General features: G+C 34.6%; 1 protein-coding gene, 1 long non-coding RNA gene, 1 other non-coding gene and 1 pseudogene across 23 annotated transcripts in view; 3 read left to right on the forward strand and 1 right to left on the reverse strand.

The window, feature by feature from the left end:
* micu3a (mitochondrial calcium uptake 3a) overlaps window positions 1–19,859 on the forward strand; it is a 61,797-nt gene extending 41,938 nt beyond the window's left edge. For 5 of the 20 annotated variants that reach the window (XR_015476454.1, XR_015476452.1, XR_015476451.1 and 2 more), the window contains 6 exons: window positions 2,338–2,432; window positions 4,322–4,500; window positions 13,934–14,042; window positions 14,524–14,681; window positions 15,966–16,034; window positions 17,041–17,898. Coding sequence is in view for 13 of the 20 variants with exons in the window: in XM_087237024.1 (XP_087093150.1) it covers window positions 2,338–2,432; window positions 4,322–4,493; window positions 13,934–14,042; window positions 14,524–14,681; window positions 15,966–16,030; window positions 17,038–17,044 (606 nt within the window). In the remaining 7 variants the exon portion in view is untranslated. Of the gene's footprint in view, window positions 1–2,337; window positions 2,433–4,321; window positions 4,501–13,933; window positions 14,043–14,523; window positions 14,682–15,965; window positions 16,043–17,037 lie in introns of all 20 variants that reach the window. The other 15 variants (XM_087237027.1, XM_087237032.1, XM_087237028.1 and 12 more) reach the window with 5 other exon arrangements.
* Window positions 1–23,534, forward strand: part of LOC147846759 (uncharacterized) — a 1,232,122-nt gene that overhangs the window by 814,376 nt on the left and 394,212 nt on the right. The window lies entirely within an intron of this gene.
* Window positions 19,638–19,853, forward strand: LOC137489983 (small nucleolar RNA U3). The gene has a single exon (XR_015477307.1). It is a non-coding gene; the product is annotated as a small nucleolar RNA U3 (small nucleolar RNA).
* On the reverse strand, window positions 21,063–22,592 carry LOC794952 (serine/threonine-protein kinase VRK1 pseudogene; annotated as a pseudogene). The gene has a single exon (XR_015476456.1). The product of XR_015476456.1 is annotated as a serine/threonine-protein kinase VRK1 pseudogene (transcript).

Consider the following 23,534-nt stretch of genomic DNA (forward strand, 5'->3'; position numbering starts at 1 on the left):
TTCGAATCACACCCAAAGAGGGCCTTAAGAACTTTAAGGGTTACTTCAGTGTCTTCAGTGATGTTTATGGTGGTGAGTTTAGCTGGTAGGAACTGCTAATAAACTCATATTCTTGGCCTAAAGAGGCTCACATATGGCGGCAGTCTTTTTGTTCCCTGTTAGCGCATCCACCTACCCTGTTAATTTGAATACCTCTCGGATAAGGTTTAGTAGATCTGAATGGGTCACACTGGTGTCATGAACCAGATGGAAACAGCTATTAGAAACTCATTCCACTGGCCTCAAGAAGTGTGCTAGCAACAGTGGTCTTTAGTGTCCTTGTTAACACCTGCCTTCAATGCCTTAATCATTGATTCAAATCCCACCTAAAAAGGGCCTTGAGAATTTAAAGGGATACTTCAATGTCACAACTAAAATTGGAGCAATGTTTCAGGGACTATGTCCAGCTAGTAGGAGTAAACATATTCCTTTAGCCCCAAGAGGCTCACTAGCAGCGACTGTCTTTACCGTTCTTGTTAGCGCACAGGTCTCCAGTGTTAATTTGAATCCCTCTCAGAGAAGGTTTAGTAGATCTGAATGGGTCACACTGTTGTCATGACCCAGATAGAAACAGCAAGTAGGAACTCATTCCCTTGGCCTCAAAGAGCTGTGCTAGCAACAGAGGACTTTACTGTCCTTGTTAGCACCTGCCTCCCATGGTTTAATATTGATTCAAATCCCACCTAAAAAGAGCCTTGAGAACTTGAAGGGTTACTTAAAGGGTTACTACTAAAATTGGAGTGATGTTTAGGGGGCTGAGTCCAGCTAGTAGGAACTAATGTGAGTAAACACACTCCCTAGGCCCCAAGAGGCTCACTAGTGCCGACAGTCTTTACCATCCATGTAAGAACACAGGCCTCCTATGTTAATTTGAATCCCTCTCAGAGAAGGGTAAGTAGATCTGGAAGGGTCACACTAATGTCATGACCCAGATGGAAACACCAAGTAGGAACTCATTCCTCATCCAGTGGTCTTTACTGTATTTGTTAGCATGCCTGCTTCCTATGCCAGAAACAATGGTTTGAAGTCAAAATTGAGGGGGTTACACTGGTGTAATGACCCTGATAGAAGTAAGGTGTCTGAGAGTAATGGCAATTGAGATCTGTTGGAACTGCACACTTTTTAATACAACCATATGATCCAGTTTTTTGCACCATATCAGCCATTACCATAAATATTTGAGTTTCAGCTCCCGAAGGTTCCTCAGCATTCATAAAAACAGAACTGTGCATGAATGACAATGTTTGTAGTGTATGAAACAGTGTATGAGGTTGGTTCAAAACAGACATTCAATCTATTCGAAAAGCCTTTCTATATAATATGTGAAAAACAGTATGTAAGCTTAGTAATATGTCTTAGAAATTATAGTAGGCAAGAAGTACACCAATGACCTGCTACTTCTGGTGACATTCTGAAGTGCACATCCAATGACACTTTATTATCCAATGAGTCCACCAAAGAATTCATGAAATGGGAGTGAGGCGCCACAACTGATGCATGTAGGTGCATGTGATAATGACAAATGGTGGCTGTTGTGCATCCAAATTCCATTAATACTTACCTTCATATCTATTCTAAGTTCAGTTGTAGGAGCTACTTGAGTAGTTTGCAATTTTGGACACAGCAGTTGTTTATTAGCAGTTAGTGAAGACCATGAGCATGCATTATGTAATTTGTTGCAAATCTCTATACATTGCTGCAGGAAGAAACACTGGAATTACTTATCACCCACTTCAAACAGTTTAGAATTGGTTCTCTCTTTGGGAAACTGTAACATCATTTATCACACATCTTTTAAATGTGAAGACCTTTTACTTTCACAAACATCTGCACTACACACTACATCAAAGGTAGTATCTTAAAAAAAGTAAAATAGGGCACTTTAATCTACGATCACTACACATAAGCGGGTTCCAAAAAGTTAGTTTGAAGTACATTTGGTGGTAATAAAATGGACCAGTTGTAAACAGCGGCTTTATATGTACACAACTGGCATGCTTGTGTGCATTTGTGTGTATCATTTCTCTTGTGTTTCCTTTTCAGTCTAACACAATTTTTATGCCATTCTATCTACTGATGGTATAAAGATCTGCACGTCTACTCTGAACATGTTCTCTGTGGGCTTCAGGGGGGACGAGATAAATGGATGCACACTTTCAGGCACTGGATGGCTGGTACTCTGAATGGCTCGGCAAGACTGAGATGGACTGCTTTGTCATTCCAAAGACATCTGGATTTCTGTCATAGTTTGTTCTCTCTTGTTTTGCTCTCTTTACCACCACTCCTCACCGATGGCAGCGTGCCGATGAGAACATGATGATTGACACCACTCTGCTTGTGCACTTCTTTGGCAAGAAGGGGAAGGCGGAGCTAACGTTTGACGACTTTTACAGGTATGACTGATTGAGCACTGAAAACATGGCACTTATTCATCTCTGCTTGACATGGATGGATACACAAGATGTAATGTCTTTCGAGATGTTAGTTAACTGCTTGTTCTAACAGGATGTGACATGATAAAATGTCAAACCTGCAGAAGTGTTGGATGTTTTTTTGTGTAATTCTTAAATCCTAACCAGGGCTACATGTATTTATTCAAAAATAATGTCAAATATTAATATTGAGTGACAGCATTAATATTCAGAATAGCTATTTTTATAAAAAGAATTTATTCCTGTGATAACAACGCTACATATTCAGCATTATTACTTTTTTAGTGTCATGTGATCTTTCAGAAGTCATTCTAATGTGCTTTTTATGGTGATTATTTATGATATTGAAACATTCGCTTAATAAGTGTACGGGGGGGGTAAGTATTCAAATCGTCACTATTTTTCTTAGAAAACATATTTCTAAAGGTACTGTTGACTCAAAATTTTCAACAGATGTTGATAACAACCAAGGAAATACACTTATGAAAAGAAAACAAATCTAATTAGTTTACAAATTAAGTTATGTGTAACACAGGTAAAAAGTATTGAACACATGAAGAAAGGGAGCAGTAAAAGGCAATGAAAGCCCAGACAGCAGCTGAAAGGTTTTTCAGCAACCCTCTGCCCTTTGTCTGTGTTAATTAATATTAGCTTCTTCAGTCCAACATCTACATTAGCAGGAGGATGAAGATGAAACCAGAGTTTACATTTCGGCAGGACAATGATTCAAAACACAGCCAAGGAAATTCTCAAATGGTTTCAGAAAAAGAAAATAAAGCTGTAGAATGGCCCAGCCAATCACCTGACTTGAATTCAATAGAAAATAAAGATCAGTTTGGAAAGACAAAACCCACAGAACCATCAAGATTTTTACACTCTGTTGAAGTCTGTGGAAAAAAAAAAACCATACCTGAGCAATGTAACTGAGACATGTGACTTCGTTCTCCATATGAGAAGCGTCTTTAAGCTGCCATCTGTAGTTTTAAATGTGACCTTTGTATTATCACTGTCACTTCAGTTCAGTTTAATTTATTCTTGCTAATGTAATGTGCTAATTTCTATCTAACAATCCCACAGACCACAAAAGTTTAAACCATAGTGTAAATTTAGACTGTGAAACAATGAGTGTTTCGCTGAGCACTTCTGCTGATACACGTACAGTTAAAGTCAGAACTTTTACCCCCACCCCACCCCCCAATTATTAGCCCCCTGTTTATTTTTCTTCAATTTTTGTTTAATGGAGAGATTTTTTTCAACACATTTTTAAACATAATACTATTAATAACTCATTTCTAGGCACTAATGTCTGCAGATTCCGTCTGGCCCTACTCATTTCTAATAACTGAACTATTTTATCTTTGCCATGATGACAGTAAATAATATTTGACTAGATATTTTTTAAGACACTTCTATACAGCTTAAAGTGACATTTAAAGACTTAACTGGGTTAATTAATTTAACTAGACAGGTTAGGGTAGTTAGACAAGTTATTGTATATCGATGATTTATTCTGCAGACTATCGAAAAAATGTATAGCTTAAAGGGGCTAAGAATTTTAACCCTAAAATGTTTTTTTACATTCAAAACTGCTTTTATTCTAGCCAAAATAAAACAAATAAGACTTTCTCTGGAAGAGAAAATATTATCAGACATACTTTGAAAATTTCCTAGCTCTGTTAAGTATCATTTGGGGAATATTTATAAAAGAAAAAAAAATCAAAGAATTCTAATTTCAAATTTTAAAAAATAGCTCAAAGTAGCAAGTTTTGTATGAATTGTTCACTTTTTTTGCAAATTACCATATACAAATATGTATACTCTGACTTCTTTTACTGTCATTGATCTTTCAGATTCATGGATAATCTGCAAACTGAGATGTTGGAGATTGAGTTCCTGACCTATTCCAAAGGCATGACTACCATCAGCGAGGAGGACTTTGCAAGAATCTTACTGCGCTATACTAATGTAGAGGACATCCGCAGCTATCTGGAGAACGTGCGTCAGTGCATACCTGACGAGAAGGTAACGAGTACTGTCACATAACTGCTAATATATCTATGGTCAGTGATAGATGAAAGATGGTTGTTATTGAAATCTAAGGATTCCTTATACCTGATATTAACAAGATTTTGTTTGAATGGATAAAAAGTAGAGCATTTCAAATAGAAGCATTTCTGTTTACACTTGCCGTTTTTGTTCAGCCTTATTGTCCACATTTGACCACTTTTTTTATCTGTTTCTGATCTAATGTCCCAACATTGTAAAGGTTGCGCAATAAACATACCGTACAATAAAACCAAAGCTTATATTTTGGTGAGAAACTTTACAGTTAAAATCCTGTTAATAGAGGAGGCAAGAGATTTTAATATACTTTATTATCCATTTAGGCCTTTGTAAATATTGATTTAACATGCATATGTGTTATTTTCTTCACTTCAGTTTGGTCAAAGTATAATTTAGAGCAAAGTAATTAGATTGCATGTCTTTACAAATAAAAGTATTACTTTTATGCAAGGGATCGACCAAAGGCAGATCATGCGATGCTGTTTTTTTTTTTTTTTTTTGACTGAAATCTTGCTGTATGTTGCGTTGCATAAAATAAAATGATTAACAGAAAATTATTAATTCAATATACAGTTAAAGTCAGAATTATTAACCCCCCTTTTACTTTTTAATTTGTTTTATGTTTCCCAAAAGATGTTTAACAGACTAAATACATTTTCAGTATGTCTGATAATATTTTTTCTTCTGGAGAAAGTCTTATTTGTTTTATTGAAATTTTTTTAAAGCAGTTTTTAATTTAAAAAAAAATTTTAAATAAAAATTTTAAGGTCAAAATTTTTTTGATAGTCTGCAGAGCAAATCATCATTATACAATAACTTGTCTAATTACCTTAACCTGTCTAGTTAAACTAGTTAAGCCTTTAAATGTCAGTTTACGATGTATAGAAGTGTCTTAAAATATCAAGTAAAATACTATTTACTGTCATCATGGCAAAGATAAAATAAATCAGTTATTAGAAATGAGTTATTAAAACTATGTTTAGAAATGTGTTAAAAAAATCTTAAACATAAATTGGGGGAAAAAATAAACAGGGGGGCTAATAATTCTGACTTCAACTGTATGACAAATAAAACGGGCGGCATCGTGGCTCAGTGGTCAAGATCAGCAAGAAGGTCGCTGATTTAAGTCCCGGCTGGGCCAGCAGGCATTTCTGTGTGGAGTTTGCAAGTTCTCCTCATGTTTGTGTGGGTTTCCACTATCCAAAGACATGCACTATAAGTGAATAAAATGCACTAAATTGGCTGTAGTGTATGTGTTTGTGAAAATGAGTTTTTGGGTGTTTCGCAGTACTGGGTTGCGGTTAGAAGGGCATCCACAGACTAAAACATATGCCAAAATAGTTAGTGGTTCATTCCGCTGTGGCAGCCCCTAGTAAATGAGGGACTTAGCTGAAGGAAAAGGAATGAATGTCAAATAAAACACTCACATACCTGTTTTTCAGCAAAATGAAAGTTGAATAAAACCTGCTCTTTGAAAATGCTAGCTATAGCCTATTTAAAAATCGAATTCTTAGTCAAACACCTAAGAAATATTTATGTAAAACATAAAAATTAATTGTGATTTGAGTGATTTTATATGTAGAGATGTTGTTAGGTAGTCCAGTAATTGTTTATTCTGGTATTTTTAATACCATTGAATCATTTTTAGAGCGCATGAACATGAATGTTCTTTGTGGCCATTTGAACACTCTTGACCACATGAGTGTCAGCACTGCAAATCTTTTAGGCATCATTTGCACCTGTATTTGGTGTTGTCAACTCCATTTGTGATCAGATCAACAATAACGCATAACCCTACCATAACATAACCCCCTATCCCTAACCCTAACCAGGTACATCTCAATACAGAGGCCTAAAAGAAAGGGGTAGGGCAACCACTACAACCAGCTACCCCTTTATCTGACCCAAATTCAATACCTATTAAATGCTAAGTTAATAAATATAGCAAATTAACATGTCTAAAAGTCTGTATTCCAACCCCAAAATGGCAAAGTGACACTACTCTACTACTAAGTCTCCCTACTCTCACCTCTCCACAACTAATACAACTAAGCCCTTTTATCCCCCAGACACAGCCATCTTTCCTGAAATTACCATGTTTACTTCAGAAGCAAGTGTCAAATTCACACTTTCTAGTGAAGTGAAACTTTACAAAGCCCAGTTGTTTGAATAATATTCCCATAAATGTTACATTGTTATGTATCTCTTTGTTGTGTGGTGCCATTTATTTGGTTTGTTTAGCTGGTTTACTGTGGCTTTACTCTTATTCTTCACTGTCATTGATGTAAATGTGATCCATTTGCTGTATCTTTAGAATCTAGTATATTTGCACTTATTGCTGGAGTTATTATGCATTTCTTACAGTAATATTCAACATATTCTTAAGCTGTTCGAAATAACCTTGTTAACCAAAACAAAATGTTAACCAAACAAAATGTTTAACAAAATTGTTAAACAAAAAGGCCAGTAAATAAACTTGGTCACACTTTACAATAAGGGTTAATTAGTTATTGTATTTAATAACATGAACTAATTATGGAAAATACTTGTACAGCATTTATTAATTATAGTTTACCATTTACTAATGCATTATTAACATCCAAGTTTAAGCTTGTTATAGTTATCGCACCGTGAGTTAACATGAACTAATGATGAACAACTGTATTTTCATGAACTAATGTTAACTAACATGAACAAATACTGTATTAAATGTATTGTTCATTGTTCATTCAGGTTAGTAAATGCATAAACTAACATTAACTAGTAAAACCTTATTGTAAAGTGTTAGCATAAATTTATAAAGGAATGTTTTGGTTAATGTATGATGAATTCAAACAGTTCTAGATGAACCAGTTTGACCAAAGAGTCATTCAGAAATGCTTCAAAACTGAATTAGCTTTTCAATCACCTTTGAATGTGATTGTATCAGTTTACATTGATTTATTATTCCTGTATGGAGTCACAGAATTCTATATTGAAAGATTTTTAAGTCACCTGTGTGAAGTATAGGGATAAAGATGTCTGAAAGAACATGAAAGTGTATACGTAATGTTTTATTATTTAGATGTTTGAAACGCATTTTCATGCTGAATTTTAAGGTGTGATCGCTGTCCAAATGCATTGATATTATAATAAAAGAAATAATAATGTAGTTAAGTAAACTTAAATATGCTCAAGTTTCAGGGGAAGATCCAGCTTTATTGCCTTGCATTGTACAGAAACGTCCTGTATTCTCTCTGTTATCCCTGTTTATCTCACACTGAAAGAAGCCAGAGGTTTGTCCCTGCCACAGTGATCCGTCGTCCCGCAGACCTTGATCAGATCATGTTCTTTTTGTGTTTCAGTTGTTTTCCTTCTCTTTGATCTTGTGGCACGTTCAAGAAAGTAAATTCCCATTTACTTTCACACAGCTAAAATGGTCTATATGAGAGCTTACTGTCAATAAATGTACTGAGTTCTTGAAAAAATGCATATGACAATATACAGTAGCCACAAAAAAACTATTTGGTCATTTCATCCACAAAATGTTACTGTTATTAAAATGTTTGTCTGTCTGTCTGTCTTTCTATCTGACTGTCTTTCATAATTTTTAAGACAGAAGCTGCATCCCAAATGGCACACTATACACTATGCACTCATGCACTATGTACTTATGCACTTAAACACTCAACAGGATAGTATATGTTTTTAGTGTTGTCCCAAATGGCACACTAATGTTTTTTTTGCTAAGCGGACATTCAAACCGTTTCCCTGATGACGTTTGACGGTTGCCAAATTAGTGAAATAATTGAGCAAAGTATCAAATAATATCTGCCGTGAGTATAACCGCATTCACCATCGGGAGGCGCTATAATCACTCTCGCAGGAGAACTTTGCTTTCACCATCCAAAATAAATAAAGTTATCCAACATGTGCGCCCGATAGATCCGCCTCTTCCGCTACGTAAGCAAACCTGCGGTCGTTGAGTGCGTGAAGTGTCCATCATTACACACTTCATTTTACCGGCTGAATGAGTGCATCATCCGGGTAATTAAAGTGCACTTATTATTTTTAAAGTTTTCAGTGTGAACACACTACTTACTCTATTTGTACTACAAAATGGCGTAGAATAGTGCATAAGTATGCGATTTGGGACGCAGCTAGAGTATTGAGGCGTTTTTTTTGGTCTTTTTTGTCCTTTTTTTCTTTTTTTCTCCGTATGTCTAATGGTCTGTCTGTCTGTCTGTCTGTTTGTCTATCTTTCTATATCTCTAAAGGGGTCACACACCAAAAGCGCCACTCGTCGACGTGCCGCGTCGCACCACACAGCGCCATGCATTACAGAATTCTAAACACACACACTGGCGCCGCATGTCGACGACTGTCCGCGGCGCCCAGCCACGACTCAGAACACTGTTCATATTTCTGCCGCGCCACAGAGTGCCATCTGATTCGTTTCATTTTAAATAACATGCGAATGTGGGCGTCTGGTCTGTGATACTTTCAATTGTCATGTGCGCACCGTTGAGCATTGAGCGTTGAGCAGTGCATTCGGTGTGTGACCCGCTTAATTCTCTGTCCTTATGATGGTTGGTCGGTCTGTCTTTCTGTCTGTCTGTCTGTCTGTCTGTCTGTCTGTCTGTCTGTCTGTCTGTCTTTCTGTCTGGCTAACTGGCTGGCTGGCTATCTTTCTGTCTGTCTGTCTGTCTTTCATGTCTAATTGTATGACTGTCTGATGGTTGGTCTGTCTTTCTGCCTGTCTGTCTGTCCTTTCTTTCTTTCTTTGTGATTTTTTTCTGTTTGTCTGATTGTCTGTCTTTCTGTTTTTTCTGTCTGTGTTTCTATATTTCTAATTGTCTGTTCATCTGATGGTTGGTTGGTCTGTCTGTCTGTCTTCCTGTCTGTCTGTCTTTCTATATGTCTCATTGTCTGTTCGTCTGATTGTCTGTCTGTCTGTCTGTGTAAATGTCTAATTGTCCGGCTGATGGTTGGTCTGTCTGTCTGTCTGTCTGTCTGTCTATCTGTCTGTCTTTCTATACGTCTAATTGTCTGTATGTCTGTCTTTCGATCTTTCTTTCTTTGTTATGTTTTTATCAGTCTGTCTGTCTATTTGTCTGTCTTTTTATATGTCTAATTGTCTGTCCGTCTGATGGTTGGTCGGTTTGTCTGTCTGTCTGTCTGTCTATTTGTCTGTCTGTATGTCTGTTTTTTTTTTTTTGGGTGGGGGGTTCTTTATTTTATGTTTTTTTGCTTTGGTGCGTCCTTCTTTTTTGCTTTATTTCTGTATGTCTGGTCGTCTGTCTGACAGCCTGTTTGCCTGTCTTTCTGTATTTCTGTGTCTTTTGATCTTTTTTTTTTTGTGTTTTGTATGTTTGGTTGTCTGTCTGTTTGTCTGTATGTGTGTCTTTTGTTTTTCTCTTTCTTGTGTGCTTTTTTCTTTTGTGCTTTCTTTCTTGTATGTCTGTCTGTCTGTCTGTCTGTTTTTATGTCTACCTACTTTCTTCCTACTTTACCTACCTCTTCTCCTATACATATTTACCTATTTAACCTAAATCAGCTGTGATATTTATAATAAACTGTTGTTGTTTCTAAGTGAAATGTCCAAATACTTTTCCCCCACTGTATGTGTGTGGGTATGGTTTGCGTATGTGCTTGGGGCAGCGTTTGTGTTTGAATTCAGATTGTCATGCTGTCCTTCTGTAGAGGGTCACCTGATGTAGTTTTCTCCATGCCTGACTGCTCTCTTTTAGCTCTTTCCCAGTCTCATCTTAGGGATCTGTTTGTGTTGAGGGTATCAGGTTTGTGGGCCCCCTTTGAGCAGTTTGTACATTTGGCTAGAATGACTTCACCCTCCTCTCCAATTCCCACAGAATAGGCCCTAAACTCACTTTTATGGCATTTTATGGTTTTCCACCATCAGCGCCAAGTCCCAAACCCAATCTGACCGCAATCCAACTTTAAACAGCAAGTAATCCTGGCCTTAAACCTAACCTAATGTGTAACTAGAACTATGTTAAATACTCACCAGAGAGGTTTATGTGGATTACCAAAGCTGTGATAACACTTCTCTGTTTGTTTAAAGCATTTTCTACCTCATTACTTTTTATCTTGTACTACAACCAAAATAAATCAGGACTCTGTTAATACTGACACCCTCCGGTGAAAGATTTAATCATAGATTTTGGTTAGACATGCAGGAGAGTAAGATTTTGTCCCAACAATTCCAATTAAATAAGACAATTCAGTCCTTTTCTCTCACCCTCAATTGTATGACCAGACTTTCTGCTGTTGAAAACTGGCAATGAAGATGAATTTAAAAGCACATTTAAAACATACGGTACATGAAATTATTGGTGTTTATTATGAAATTTAAAAAAATTTATTTTCCAAAGCCACACTTTTATGTGTTTCACATGTGTTCCATGTGTGTTTCACATGGGATTTTTACATGATTGCATACGTGAATAACATTGTACACTTATGTGTTTTAATTTCCTGCAAGGGAGGCGTGTAAATGATGATGCAGCTTTAATTTGTTTTTGTTTTTTTTTTGTTTTTTTTTTGTGAAATAACTTATTAAGGTTTTGATGTAAAATATGGTTTAAAAGTTTGGAGTCAAGAAGATATTAGATATGTAATCTGCAACAAATTGTACACTGAATGACACTGAAAACTGCAGTCCACAGCAAAATCCTCAGTAAATTTTCTCAGTTTCGATAGTATTTGGTCCCTCTCTATAATGAGTTAATGTTACTCAAGTTAACGAGACAATAAAATAATTAATAAGTTGATGATTGAACGCTGATGATGAACACTTGCTGTTAATAAACAGAAACACAAAACTAAAACTGACTTCAGTCACAGCCTTAGATGAAATCAGCTGAAATATAATACATCAAATCTCTCAAAATCTCAGCAGAGGATCATTAAGCATCTACAAAATGGCAGCTTTACTTATTAGCAACCTGTTTGCCCTTGCTTAGAAGGGCCAAATACTCTTTAAACTGAGTAAATTTTACTCAGAGGAAGTTGCTGTATAATGGCTACTAATGTCAGCTTTGAAATCATGTGACTAAATAGGTCTAGATTTTGAAATGTATTAAAATAAAAAAATACACATTTTAAGCTGAAAGAAAAAAATACTGATGTAGTGAAAAAAAAAACAGAAAAAAATTCAGTTAAATTAATTCAGGCACAAAATACAAATCGTCACTTTAGAATTATAAGGTTCTATCTGACATTTTTTGGCAAAATTGAGTTATTGACATTTTCTTATTAAATGACAACTTGTTTACATTTTGGGATGTTTTTTTATATATAAGTTGTTTACATTTAAAAAAATTATATATATATATATATATATATATATATATATATATATATATATATATATATATATATATATATATATATATATATATATATATATATATATATATATATATATATATTTTTTTTTTTTTTTTTTTTTTTTTTTTTTAAGCCATTGGCTTTGTTAACTTTCAATTTGTTTTCTGTTTAAAATGATAATCCAACATTTAATATTACTGTCTTTCTGCATTGTACATCAAGTATTGAGGTCTTCGCTTATAGGTACCTCATTATTAGTCCCACACTGAATCTGCAAATCTTTTAGCCCATCATTGAGTCTGTTTATTTACTTGTGTAAATGTATGTAAATTTATAATTATTCAGTTTTCAAATTCATTTCAGTAATATTATTGACTGATATGAAAATGTTCAAATGATTTATTTACAATACAGTTTGTAAAGTAATATTTTCTGTCTTTTAGTAGATATGAGAGACTTGCTTTACTAAATAAGTGGATCTAATTGGATTTGCATTGTAAACAATAAATAATAAGTTTAAAAGCTACTATTATTTTTTATTTTCTTTTTTTTTTAATTACGATACTCCCAAAATCATTCTGCATAAATCTGCAAATTTTTTACAAAAGTCAGAAATATCAAAGAATGTCTGCACATTCTGTTTGACCCTACTCATTATATGTTCTGTAGGCAGGGGCGGACTGGCCATCTGGCAATTCTGGCAAATGCCAGAAGGGCCGGACCATTTTTTTAAAAATGTGGGCCGGTCAGTTTTTTATTTTTATTTTTTATTTTATTATAATTTTTATATGTATTGTTTTTACATGCAGGCAGCTTTTATCTGGTGCAACATGTGAATATTATGATGACGTTGATGATGGTAATAATAGTAATAATAATAGTAAATGTTAAGCATTTGGCCCAATCGGTGATAGTTTCGAGAGGGGCCGATACAATCAAAGGTTACGCAGACATAATCAAAATCTGGCAAGAATGTCAAACAAACAGTACTTATGGTAATGTGGGCTGGTGTGGCTATGGTGCCAGGGCTGAATTTTTGTCCCAGTCCGTCCCTGTCTGTAGGTATATTTTCCTATAGATTGGAACACAAAATAGGTATACTGTTTACTTGTATTTTTAAAGCAAATCATACAAAATAATAAAAATAAAAATTTATTTTAGAAGGCTTAAAGAGGGCGGTTAATTATTTTGTGGCGACCCCAGATTAATAAAGGGTCTAAGCCAAAAAGAAAATGAATGATTAAAGGCTAAAAGAGATGAAAAAAAAGAATATTCTGTCAAAAATGATCTCACCGTTGATTTCAAACTAGTTAGAATTTTGTTGTTGTTTTTCTTCTTTTGGACACAAAAAATAATCTTTTTTGAAGTTTTTGTTTATTTTTTTGGTGAAGTATCTCTTTATTCAGTTCTACAATGTGCGAGTAATACTTACAAACCTAAATCTACTTGAAACAAAGTAAACATCAAATGATTAAATAAAAATGTTTAAACAATCTTACTTGTGCATAACTTAAAACTTATTGACTTACTTCAATATATGAAATTTACATTAAATGTCTGCAAGCAAAAGCTTTTTCCAGTTCAATTTTCAGATTAGCCTAATATCATAATCATTTTGAAAAATCCCAAATCAAAATGACCAACCCCAAACTTTTAATTCATGCAATTTGTCAGTCAAATTGTGAGGTATCTCAGTGATGGCAGTCTATGATGTCATGCAGTTTGTTTTCGCTCGTCTGCATTCAGAGCGGCTGACAATTTGATGACATTGTGCCATAAAATGACTCATTCCTTTCATCGTTGCATGTATCATTACACAAGACACAATGAGCTGAACGCATCAGCAAACAAGCATGAGTTGCACAGCTTCTGATTTCTGTCGCACAAACCAGAATGTTGATTTCTTTTCATCCATTTGTCTGTTCAGTGTGGATTCGCTTGTATGAAATGTGTTTATTATGCGTGAGGTCAGCGATGTCACAGATTCTCTTGAATGTAATGACAACTTTTGATGTCTCAGATTAAAGCTTTGTGTCTTTTTTTATTTATTTAATTATTTTCATGATCAGGGCATCACCTTCGAGGAGTTCAGGTCTTTCTTTCAGTTTCTTAATAATCTGGAAGACTTCGCCATTGCCATGCAGATGTACAACTTTGCCTGCCGTTCCATTGGACAAGGTCAAATACTTCATTTGAATACATGTATAAAATACATAGTGTGATACAAAGGTCATGAGCCCAAAACAGTGGATGTGAAAAAATATAATTGTCCAATTAAAAATTTCAGAATATTTATAGCAGTTTTCAATGTTTCTCTTATGATAGATAAATAAATATTGCAAATGTGTTTAAAATATCTTAAAAATGTGGATATAATATACGATCAACTGCGAACTGTCATGATAATGTAGTACATTTTATTTAATAAATACTACAAGTATTTATTTCTTTATGAAAATACTAATTTCTGAATAATGAAAAAACCTTTGAAATGTACTTTTATTTATATATTTTAAATGTACAATGACTATTAAGAAAACCCAAGATGAGCTTGTCATGTTAAATGAAATAAATATTTTAAGTTGAGTAAGCCATTTGACTATGCTTTTGTAAAAAATATATATGTTTTTGATTTTGATGTGTTGTTTTTTTTTTTCAGATGAGTTTGCTCGGGCTGTGTATGTGGCAACAGGCCTTAAGCTGACCCGACACCTGGTTAACACCATCTTCAAGATATTTGATGTAGATCATGATGATCAGCTCAGTTACAAAGAGTTTATAGGTATCATGAAGGACCGGCTGCACCGTGGAGGCAGAGTAAGAGAATATTTTATATCATATTTTATCAGTTCATTACCATCAAAATTCTGAGCTTTCCAGTGTTATTTATGAAAAGTACATCACTGCAACCGTGGCGCCATCTGGTGTTACATAACCATATTATATTTTAGTTTTAAACTATAACAACAAATTTGTTTATAGAGCCTGACCTTTCTAATTAATAGTAAACAAAAGATTTTATATTTTTGAAACAGCATTTAAGGTCACACTTTATGTTGATGGTCTGTTTGTTGAATTTAGTTACATTGCATCTCTAACCCTAATTCTCATTAGATAATAAGTAGACTATTGGACAAGGTGCGCACCTCCACTTCATGAGCTTGACTGTTTTATACAATTTAAAACATTACACAGAGCTTATCTCTCAAAGCCCCAACGTTCTAAAATATATCCCAATGTTTCAGATGTGTGTGATAAATGTAAACTTCCACCATGTAACCTTAGTCATATGTTTGTATTTTGTCCCAAGTTGCAAAATTATTGGATTACTTTCTTTTAAATTGTTTCTGATATTCTGGGGGTCAAGTTAGCTATTTAATCGCTATCTTTGGTGTTCCCTCTCAGTGTCAACCTTTAAACCAGAACCACGCTGACATTCTGGCTTTTGCATCTCTTCTCACTAGGCGCAGAATACTGTTGTTTTGGACCTCCCCTCAACCCCCCTCTATTTTATTGTGGCTCAAAGATTTGGTCTTTTTTTTAAAACTTGCGAAAATTAAATACACACTTATAGGTCGGGGAGAACAGTTTTTTTTTAAGTGACAACAATTTATTGCATTCTTTAATCACTTAAAAACCTTAAATATAGATTAAGTGAAGGTATATGTATGTATGTATGTATGTATGTATGTATGTATGTATGTATGTATGTATGTGGTTTGTTATTATTATTTTTTCTCTGTATTTATATTTATTTTAGTTATTTATTATTAATATTTTGTTCATTTTATATTATTTATTCATTTGCAGATGTTGATTGTTTTATTTTGGGATTGTTTTGTGGGTTGTTGTAAAATGTAAAATGCTACATTGTTACAACGTAAATTGCAAGAATAAAAATTCCATGACAAAAAAATTATAAGTAGACTATTAGGTTGCTTAAGTTTCTTATCGTCAGTTAAATGTCTGTTGAAGGAGCAGTATCAACAGATATTAAGCAGACTATATACTAATACTCAAATAGACCAGCAAAATAAAGTGTTTCCATATTTAAAAATACTGAAGTGATGACTAATTCTCTTTATGTCTTCTTACCTACAGGGCTATAAATCTGTTGAGCGCTTTACTTCTTTTAGATCATGTCTGAAGAAGGAACTGGCTAGCAGATAAGTATCCAAGTAATCCTTTATTTTGAAATCCCTTCAAATTAAATATGGACAATTCATTTACTTAACTTTGATTGTTCATAAAGATTATGCAAGCATAAAGAACATTAAATTCTTATTTAGATATATACCGTAAAACAAATACCAGTTGGCAGTTCATACTGCTGTGGCGACTCCTGATAAATCAGGGACTAAGCCAAAGGGAAATGAATGAATGAATGTTTTAATAGCTTAGTGTTTAGACAAATGAACACATTAACATTTTTAGCTATACGTAGACCCACACGGAATCTGTGTGCACAGAAATCCACAGATTTTTAGCCTATCATTGAGTCTGTTTATTTACTTGTGTAAATGTGTATACATTTATTTTAATCAGTTTTATATTAATTCCAGTAGTATTATTGACTAATATGAAAATCTTTACACGATTTATTTACAATACAGTTTGTAATGTAATATTTTCTGTCTTTTAGTAGTTATATTATTTAAAAGACTTGCTTTGGTTACCAAATAAGTGGATCTAATTAGATTTGCATTGTAAATATTAAATAAAAGTTTTAAAGTATTATTTTTTATTTAATATATTAAGTTTTTATTTATTACACTCCCAAAATGTCTCCATTTAAATCCATAGATTTATTTTTTTTTTCTCTTGCAGAAATAGCAAAAAATATACACAGATTTTGTCTGGCCCTAGCTATAAGTCCAACATTGTCTCTAATACTAAACCCAATCTTGTATATGAATAGAATTTTAATATATCAACTTTTTTAAAACTTATCTCTACCAATCAAGTAGTGCCTTTAAAGTAGTGATATATTATTAATTCAGTATAGATGTTGTTGCTAATGTGTTTTGCTGAACACTTGTGCTAAAATAAAACATTGCTAATGCCAAAATGTTGAACTCTCTGTGCTTATACTAGAATAAGATTTGTTTAATAGCTGATGACTGAGCGAGTAAATATTTGAAAAATAAAGTTAATGATCTTTTTTGATTTGCACCAGGTGAACAAGGAACTTAATTTCTCTTTCCTCTGAAAAAAAAGCGCTGATAATATTCTGCTGTGGAAATATTGGAGAGAAAGCAAAGCGCTCAAGATTTCACCGTGAGATCTACCTCTTCCTTTTCTGAGCTCCAAACCTCTGAGAAGCCGGATTGGGATCGACGCTCTGCACTGCATGTTCTCGCATCTGCGCAGCTCTGCATGATCAAACTTCATTCTATAATCTGATATATATCTAGTATGCATGCTGCCCGGAGAAAAACACATCTATCTGAAGTTCAGTTGGTGCAATATCAAATTTTTAAGTCATACAGTTGCACGTATGTGTCCAGACAGTGTAAAGATTATTTTTATGAAGATTTAAGCAGCTTAAATTTCTCATTTTAGACTTTTATTGATTCAATTTAGTCATCTTTATTTCTATAGCGCTCTGTCAAAGCAGCTTTGGAAAATAATTATATGATATGATTATAATGTACTATTCAATTATGTTTGTTTTGGTTTTTCGTTGTTTTCTATCAGGGTTGATTATATATACCGAATCATACTGTGTGTGAAGAGTGATATTTTTCAGTATATGGGTTTAAAAGAGATCTTGTGGCTCATGTAGCGTTAAGCCCTGTAATGAACATCCACTTAATCAAAAAAGAAGTTATTTTTCTCATACAGTATTTCATTTTGAACAGGTGATTGTACTACGATTGTATAAAATTGTCTTATCATATGAGGCAAATAACTGCAGTCTTAGCACGCTTTTTATGACTGCAATTCAAGCACTTGATGAATACAGACTTGAAATTTCTCTTCAAAAAGTTATGCAAATTAATAAAGTAGTTTCAATATACACACATGTCTGATACGAAGTTCTCACCATGTCGTGATTGTCATGATTTGGCATGACATATATGCACATATTCCAATGTACTTTTGTTAAAATATTGAAACTGTATTTAATTATGAACAAACAAACTGAAAATAATTATACATGGAGAAAATGTGATCAGGGTTTTTTCTATTCAAATACAATACAAATTTGACAGTTTTTAAATTAAAAATAAAATCTTTGTAAAAGGTGTGTGTGTGTGTGTGTGTGTGTGTGTGTGTGTGTGTGTGTGTGTGTGTGTGTGTGTGTGTGTGTGTGTGTGTGTGAAAATAGTGTTCGAGAACAAGACAAATAACAAAACAATAAAAACAAGTCGATAGAATTATAAAAATGTCATAATAAAACATCATTAGAAATCATATTGATAATTTGGATCTGGTCATTTAATTTCTGCCGTCTGTTGTTGGCATTTAAGCAATACATTGAATATAATAGGTCCTAAAACATTAAGTAAACCATTAAAGTGAACTGAATTGACAGAATTGGTACAATTTTTATAGTATTTTTATGAAAAATCCTTAATTTGATCAGGGAATGTTTCGATTAAGCCTACTTGTAACGTTTTGAAACATCAGGTCTCACAAGTAGAGAAGATAGTACTGTCCAATTCCTGGCTAAATAAAAAATAAAGGAATAAATATCCCTGCTGAAAAACAGCTTAAACCAGCCTAAAATGGTTAAGTGGTTTTAGCTGGTTGACCAGACTGGTTTTAGAAGGGTTCTGGTCATTTCCATTGGTTTCAGAATTTCCAGCCTGGTCTTAGCTTAGGAAATGACCAGCAGAAGCCAGCTAAAACCAACGTGATCTGCCTGGTTTAAGATGGGCATAGCTGCTTTTGGCTACTCTCAGTCTGCCTTTCATAAGTCTAACGCAATTAGGTCCCTAGTTCACTATCTCTGAAAAGTAATGTTATTAGTATTTGGCTATCGAATGTATGTTTAGAGACATTTGGTCATAAAATGCATTAAAAAATAACCTTTAGATTATGAACAAAAATATTAACTCTTAACGGAACCTTTCTACAGAACGGACGATGTACTCCGGACGTTTATTGGTGATGTACCTATTCGCGATACGCAAAACATTTTTTTACTCAATAAAACGTCTACAATATGCATACATTTGCCGGTACTTGACGTGATTGTACATATCAGTTCTGTCCGAAAGTCTATAATGCTTTTGTGGGACATTTTTGTTCAACTTTATTGAGAAACAGTAATGCCCGCTCTTGATTGGCTGCTTAGTCACGCGTAGTCGGTCGGGTTGGACGTGCATTATGGGTAACTGCCTTTATGACAAGAAAACTAGTTTATTTTCATTGTTTCTAATGCACAAATAGCGCGTTTGATCTCATTTAAGTATTACATACAATGCCAACGACACGAAATGGGTTACAAACTGTACTCAACTGCGAATATGAGTGTTGTTTTTCTCATCGGTGACAGTGGTGAGCTAATGTATTTATTTATATATGTATATTTTATAACAGATGAACTGCGTTAACTAAAATGTACGTTGACATCGGTCGACAGCTGCATGTGTTTTAAGTGTTTGCAGATTTTTAAGCGTACATCATTTTGAAAGCATAAATGTTGCAGGCGTTACTTTTCTAATCGCTGTTTCGTGCATGTGAGTGAGCGCTCATGTTGGAGTAACCGTCACTGAGACAGTGAGGGTCGGAAGTGACTCCAGCTCCCATTGCAGATTGAAAGTTAAGACTATACTTTCAGGGATCATTTCTATAGTTCTTAACTAGGAAATGTGTTTCGAAAGTGACGAGTCCCCCAAACCACGATGATGAGTTTTGATACTCTTTTCTGAGCGTGAATCAGATGCAGAGAAATGATTCAGTTCATATGCTCTGTATCATTGATGAACGTTCCTTGTTGTGTTTCACAACATAGGAGGATAAGGGTATGAGCAGAGTGGTTCTATTTTTAAATGTCAAAATCAGAACTTATTATGGTTTAATACAGAGTAGTAATATTATACCTTAAGCATTTACTAGTACGTAAATAAAATAAATATAACGACGTGTGACATCACGCTAGAGTCAACCGTTAATAAAAAAGTCAAGCGACTGTTAGTGTGCTATTGAAGTATTTATAATTTCATGTGTTCATATTGTACCGTCTGTTATCTTCTCAATGATCAACTAGTTATAACGCCAGCTCCTCCTCTACTTCAAAGCACTGTCAGGTGGCCCGGTCCTCGTACGGTATCCTCTCCCTCTTGCAGCATAGCAGATCTCTATGCTCTGCGTACCGACGGTAAATTATTTAGCACCAATAGTGTGAAAGCATTTCTCTTGTACAGTCAAACCGATCTGCTTCTCCTTTATTTTAACAATTTAATTTGACCGTTTATTAATGTCTTGTTCACAATCACAAATTTTAAGTGAAAGTATCAGAACTTCAGGCTGTTTATTATATCAGAGAGACACCTGCAAATTCACAACACATCTATTGATATACTCAAACAGCAATTAATTTAGTTAAATTGACATGCAAACATAAAGCATAGTGCAAATATAAAAACCCCTTTATTAACCATAAGCTGTTAAACAAACAGAAACTATATGGGGCGTCTGCAGACTTGGATGCAGGCAGTTTTACGACCCCAAGTACACCAGTCTGCAGCCGAGGAGGGGTAGACTGCAGACTTGAATCCAGGCAGATCTACGGCCGAAGCAGTTTGACAGCCTAGCCAGTTTTACCCCTGTTGTTTCTGATGCGTCCAGTAGGGAGAGGCAGTACAGTATTATTATAAGCCTTCAGAACTTTATCCCACCCAACCAAACGCGACACGATGAATAGGTATGTTATGTTAAGTTAATACGTGTTTAAAACATTAGCAAACATGAAATTCAAACATTTTTTATTAGATTAAGGTCGATATGAGTGTATGTCAACACAAACAACTTGGTGTAATATAAAAGTAATGTGTTAGTTTGACTCAATTTTAGCAAACTGTGTACAGGCTAGCTACATGTTCTACATCAACAAAAAAGTAAAAGAACATTAACCTACATAAGAAAGTGTCTTATGTAAGCTAATTTTCTTTTACTTTTTTGTCTCAGCAAGGGAGTAATTATCATATATATAATATATATATATATATATATATATATATATATATATTTTTTTTTTTTTTTTTTCTTTACCCCATATTTATTATCATTTCACTGCGAGAGTGTGCCCAACACCCTGCTAAAGTTTAAGAAAATTCAACCACAGAGAACAAATACAGACCATACAATTTAAAAGATACAAAAAGAAAACGGCTTGAACTGGAGTGCAAAAAGGATTAAGAGTTCTTCTTAGGCCTTCCTCGGCTTTTTTTCACCGCTGGCTCAGAGGAGGCCTGAGCTTCTTTCTTCACTGGACGCTTTGCAGGACTTGCTGTCTTTTTAGCCCCATTCACTTCCTTCTTCTGAGGAGCTCGCCTCTTCTTTGCTGGGGTGCTATCGGTTTCGTCAGCAGACTGGCCTTTTTCCTCTGCTTTCTTTCGCTTGGGAGTCTTGACAGAGGGCAAACTTGTGCTGTTGGTCGCCACTCCAAAGTCCAGATTTTTGTCATCTGTTGACCCTATGGACTTTAGGCCTTGCTGCAAAATACCTCGCAATTTGTCGTAATCTGGCCTGTCTGTGTATCCCAGAACCTTGACCTCTTGCATGAACTTTCCCATTTCAGCTGGTATATTTCCTGAAGCGAAACAGCTTTTCAAGAACTCATCAATATTGTCTCTACACCTGAGCTTGGAGTCTCTGACGTAGAGTGGGTCCTGAAGTTTGTCTTCCCAGGGCAGACGGCTACATAACCACTGGATCATGCAGTAGCCCATGATTTCCAGGTCTGCTCGCCTTGAAGGAGAGACTCCTTTGTGTGCGTCAATACTTGTGAACTCAATGGTACCGTCATGACACCTCTTTGGGTCTTCCTTATACTCCTTTGGCACTCCCTCAGGAGCATATCTATAGGCCAGTCCATAATCTACTAAAAATACCTGATTGGGGTTGGTGTAGGACAGGAGGAGGTTGGAGGCTTTGATGTCTGCATGCACATATTCATGGTCATGGATGTACTCCAGAATGTCAAGAAGTCGAAGGCCCAGCTGAAGAACCAGCTTCCTTGAAAACTTCTTCCCATTTCCTTTAAACAATTTCTGTCGATCTGTTCCAAATCGATCCATCACCATAAATCTGTACCTCTTTCCATTTTTCTCATGAAAACCAGAACCCCAATATTTTGGAACTCCCAAATACTCTATTTTCTTTGACTTCATCCAAGCCCCGATTAGATCAGGTTTGGCAGCTCGCATGTAAAACTTCAGTTCAGAGAAGAGAGGGCCGTTGTCACTTGGTTCCACTTTAATGACATAAGGTGCATCAGCGGTGACAGGTCCTGAAGAGTCTTCATTTGCAAGATACAGCAGGCCAAAACCTCCTTGTCCAACAGCTGATCCAAGCTTCCATTTTTTCTTTGCGTTATCTGTCAGGACTTCTCCAGACGGGAATTCTTCAGCCAGTTTCCTCTCAGCTGGAGCTCTTGCTTTCTTCACCCCGTCTGCCTTCTTTGGTGGCATCTTCCTTATTTATAAAAACTTTCCTCACGTGAGCGGTAATTTGTTGCAACAGCTCTGCTCTCCAAACTTCCCGCAAAACGACTGTTCAGAGTCAATTATCATATATTTAATAAATAATTTAAAGATATATATTTTCTCATAGATTAGACTTAACACTTACATGGTCTGGGTAGTCAGCCAAATCTACACTACAACTACACTACATTATTCCTCCAAATTTGACTTTCTTAAATATTAAAATAAATCTTAACAGACCTGAAAATTGAATTGATTTTATTGTAAATTGCATTGCGTTCAATTACATTTAATATAATGCAATCCTGTTCTAGTTTAAACAATTAAACTATCATATATCTATAAATGCATAGAGAAACTCACAATCATAAATGGTCTACTAATTTTTGTTCATATAGCTATACAGTACATTTTATATATTAGAAATGAAGTTTGCATTGTACATGCATTCATATTGTTTAGCACATTTGTTTTATAATATTTATTGTAACAATTTGTTACAAAGAAAAAAATAAACATGTTAAATATGGGAAAGTCAGGATCACAATTTGTAGCTGCAAAAAATATCCTTTTGTTTTACCTTAAGTTATAATTCTTAAAGAATAAATCAAATTAAAAAATATATTTTGATATGTTTTGCAAAGGTCCAGATAATATATAAAATGAAATGAAATGTTTTTTTCTTTCTTTTCAATTTGATGCAAGGATTCAGCTTCATTAAAAAAACTGGCAATCTCGAGTGATATTGTTGTCAATAAATAAATGTAAAAAAATTTTTAAAAAAATCTAATGTTATCCAGGTTTTTGTTTGTCAGGTTGCTAAATGGTCCTTGGGATATTAGAAAGTAGTGAATTGTTTGTCTAAACATTCTGCAGCTGTCTGGTCGTCAATACCACTGCATTATCATCAAAGCATATCAATAATCCATATTACACTGTATTATTTAGTTATAATTTTGTTATTTTCAGAATGCAACTTTATAAACAATACAACAAAATGCAAATCTCTATA

The sequence above is a fragment of the Danio rerio genome, chromosome 1 (assembly GCF_052040795.2).
Source record: "Danio rerio strain M-AB ecotype USA chromosome 1, GRCz13ab, whole genome shotgun sequence".
Classification (NCBI taxonomy): Eukaryota; Metazoa; Chordata; class Actinopteri; order Cypriniformes; family Danionidae; genus Danio; species Danio rerio.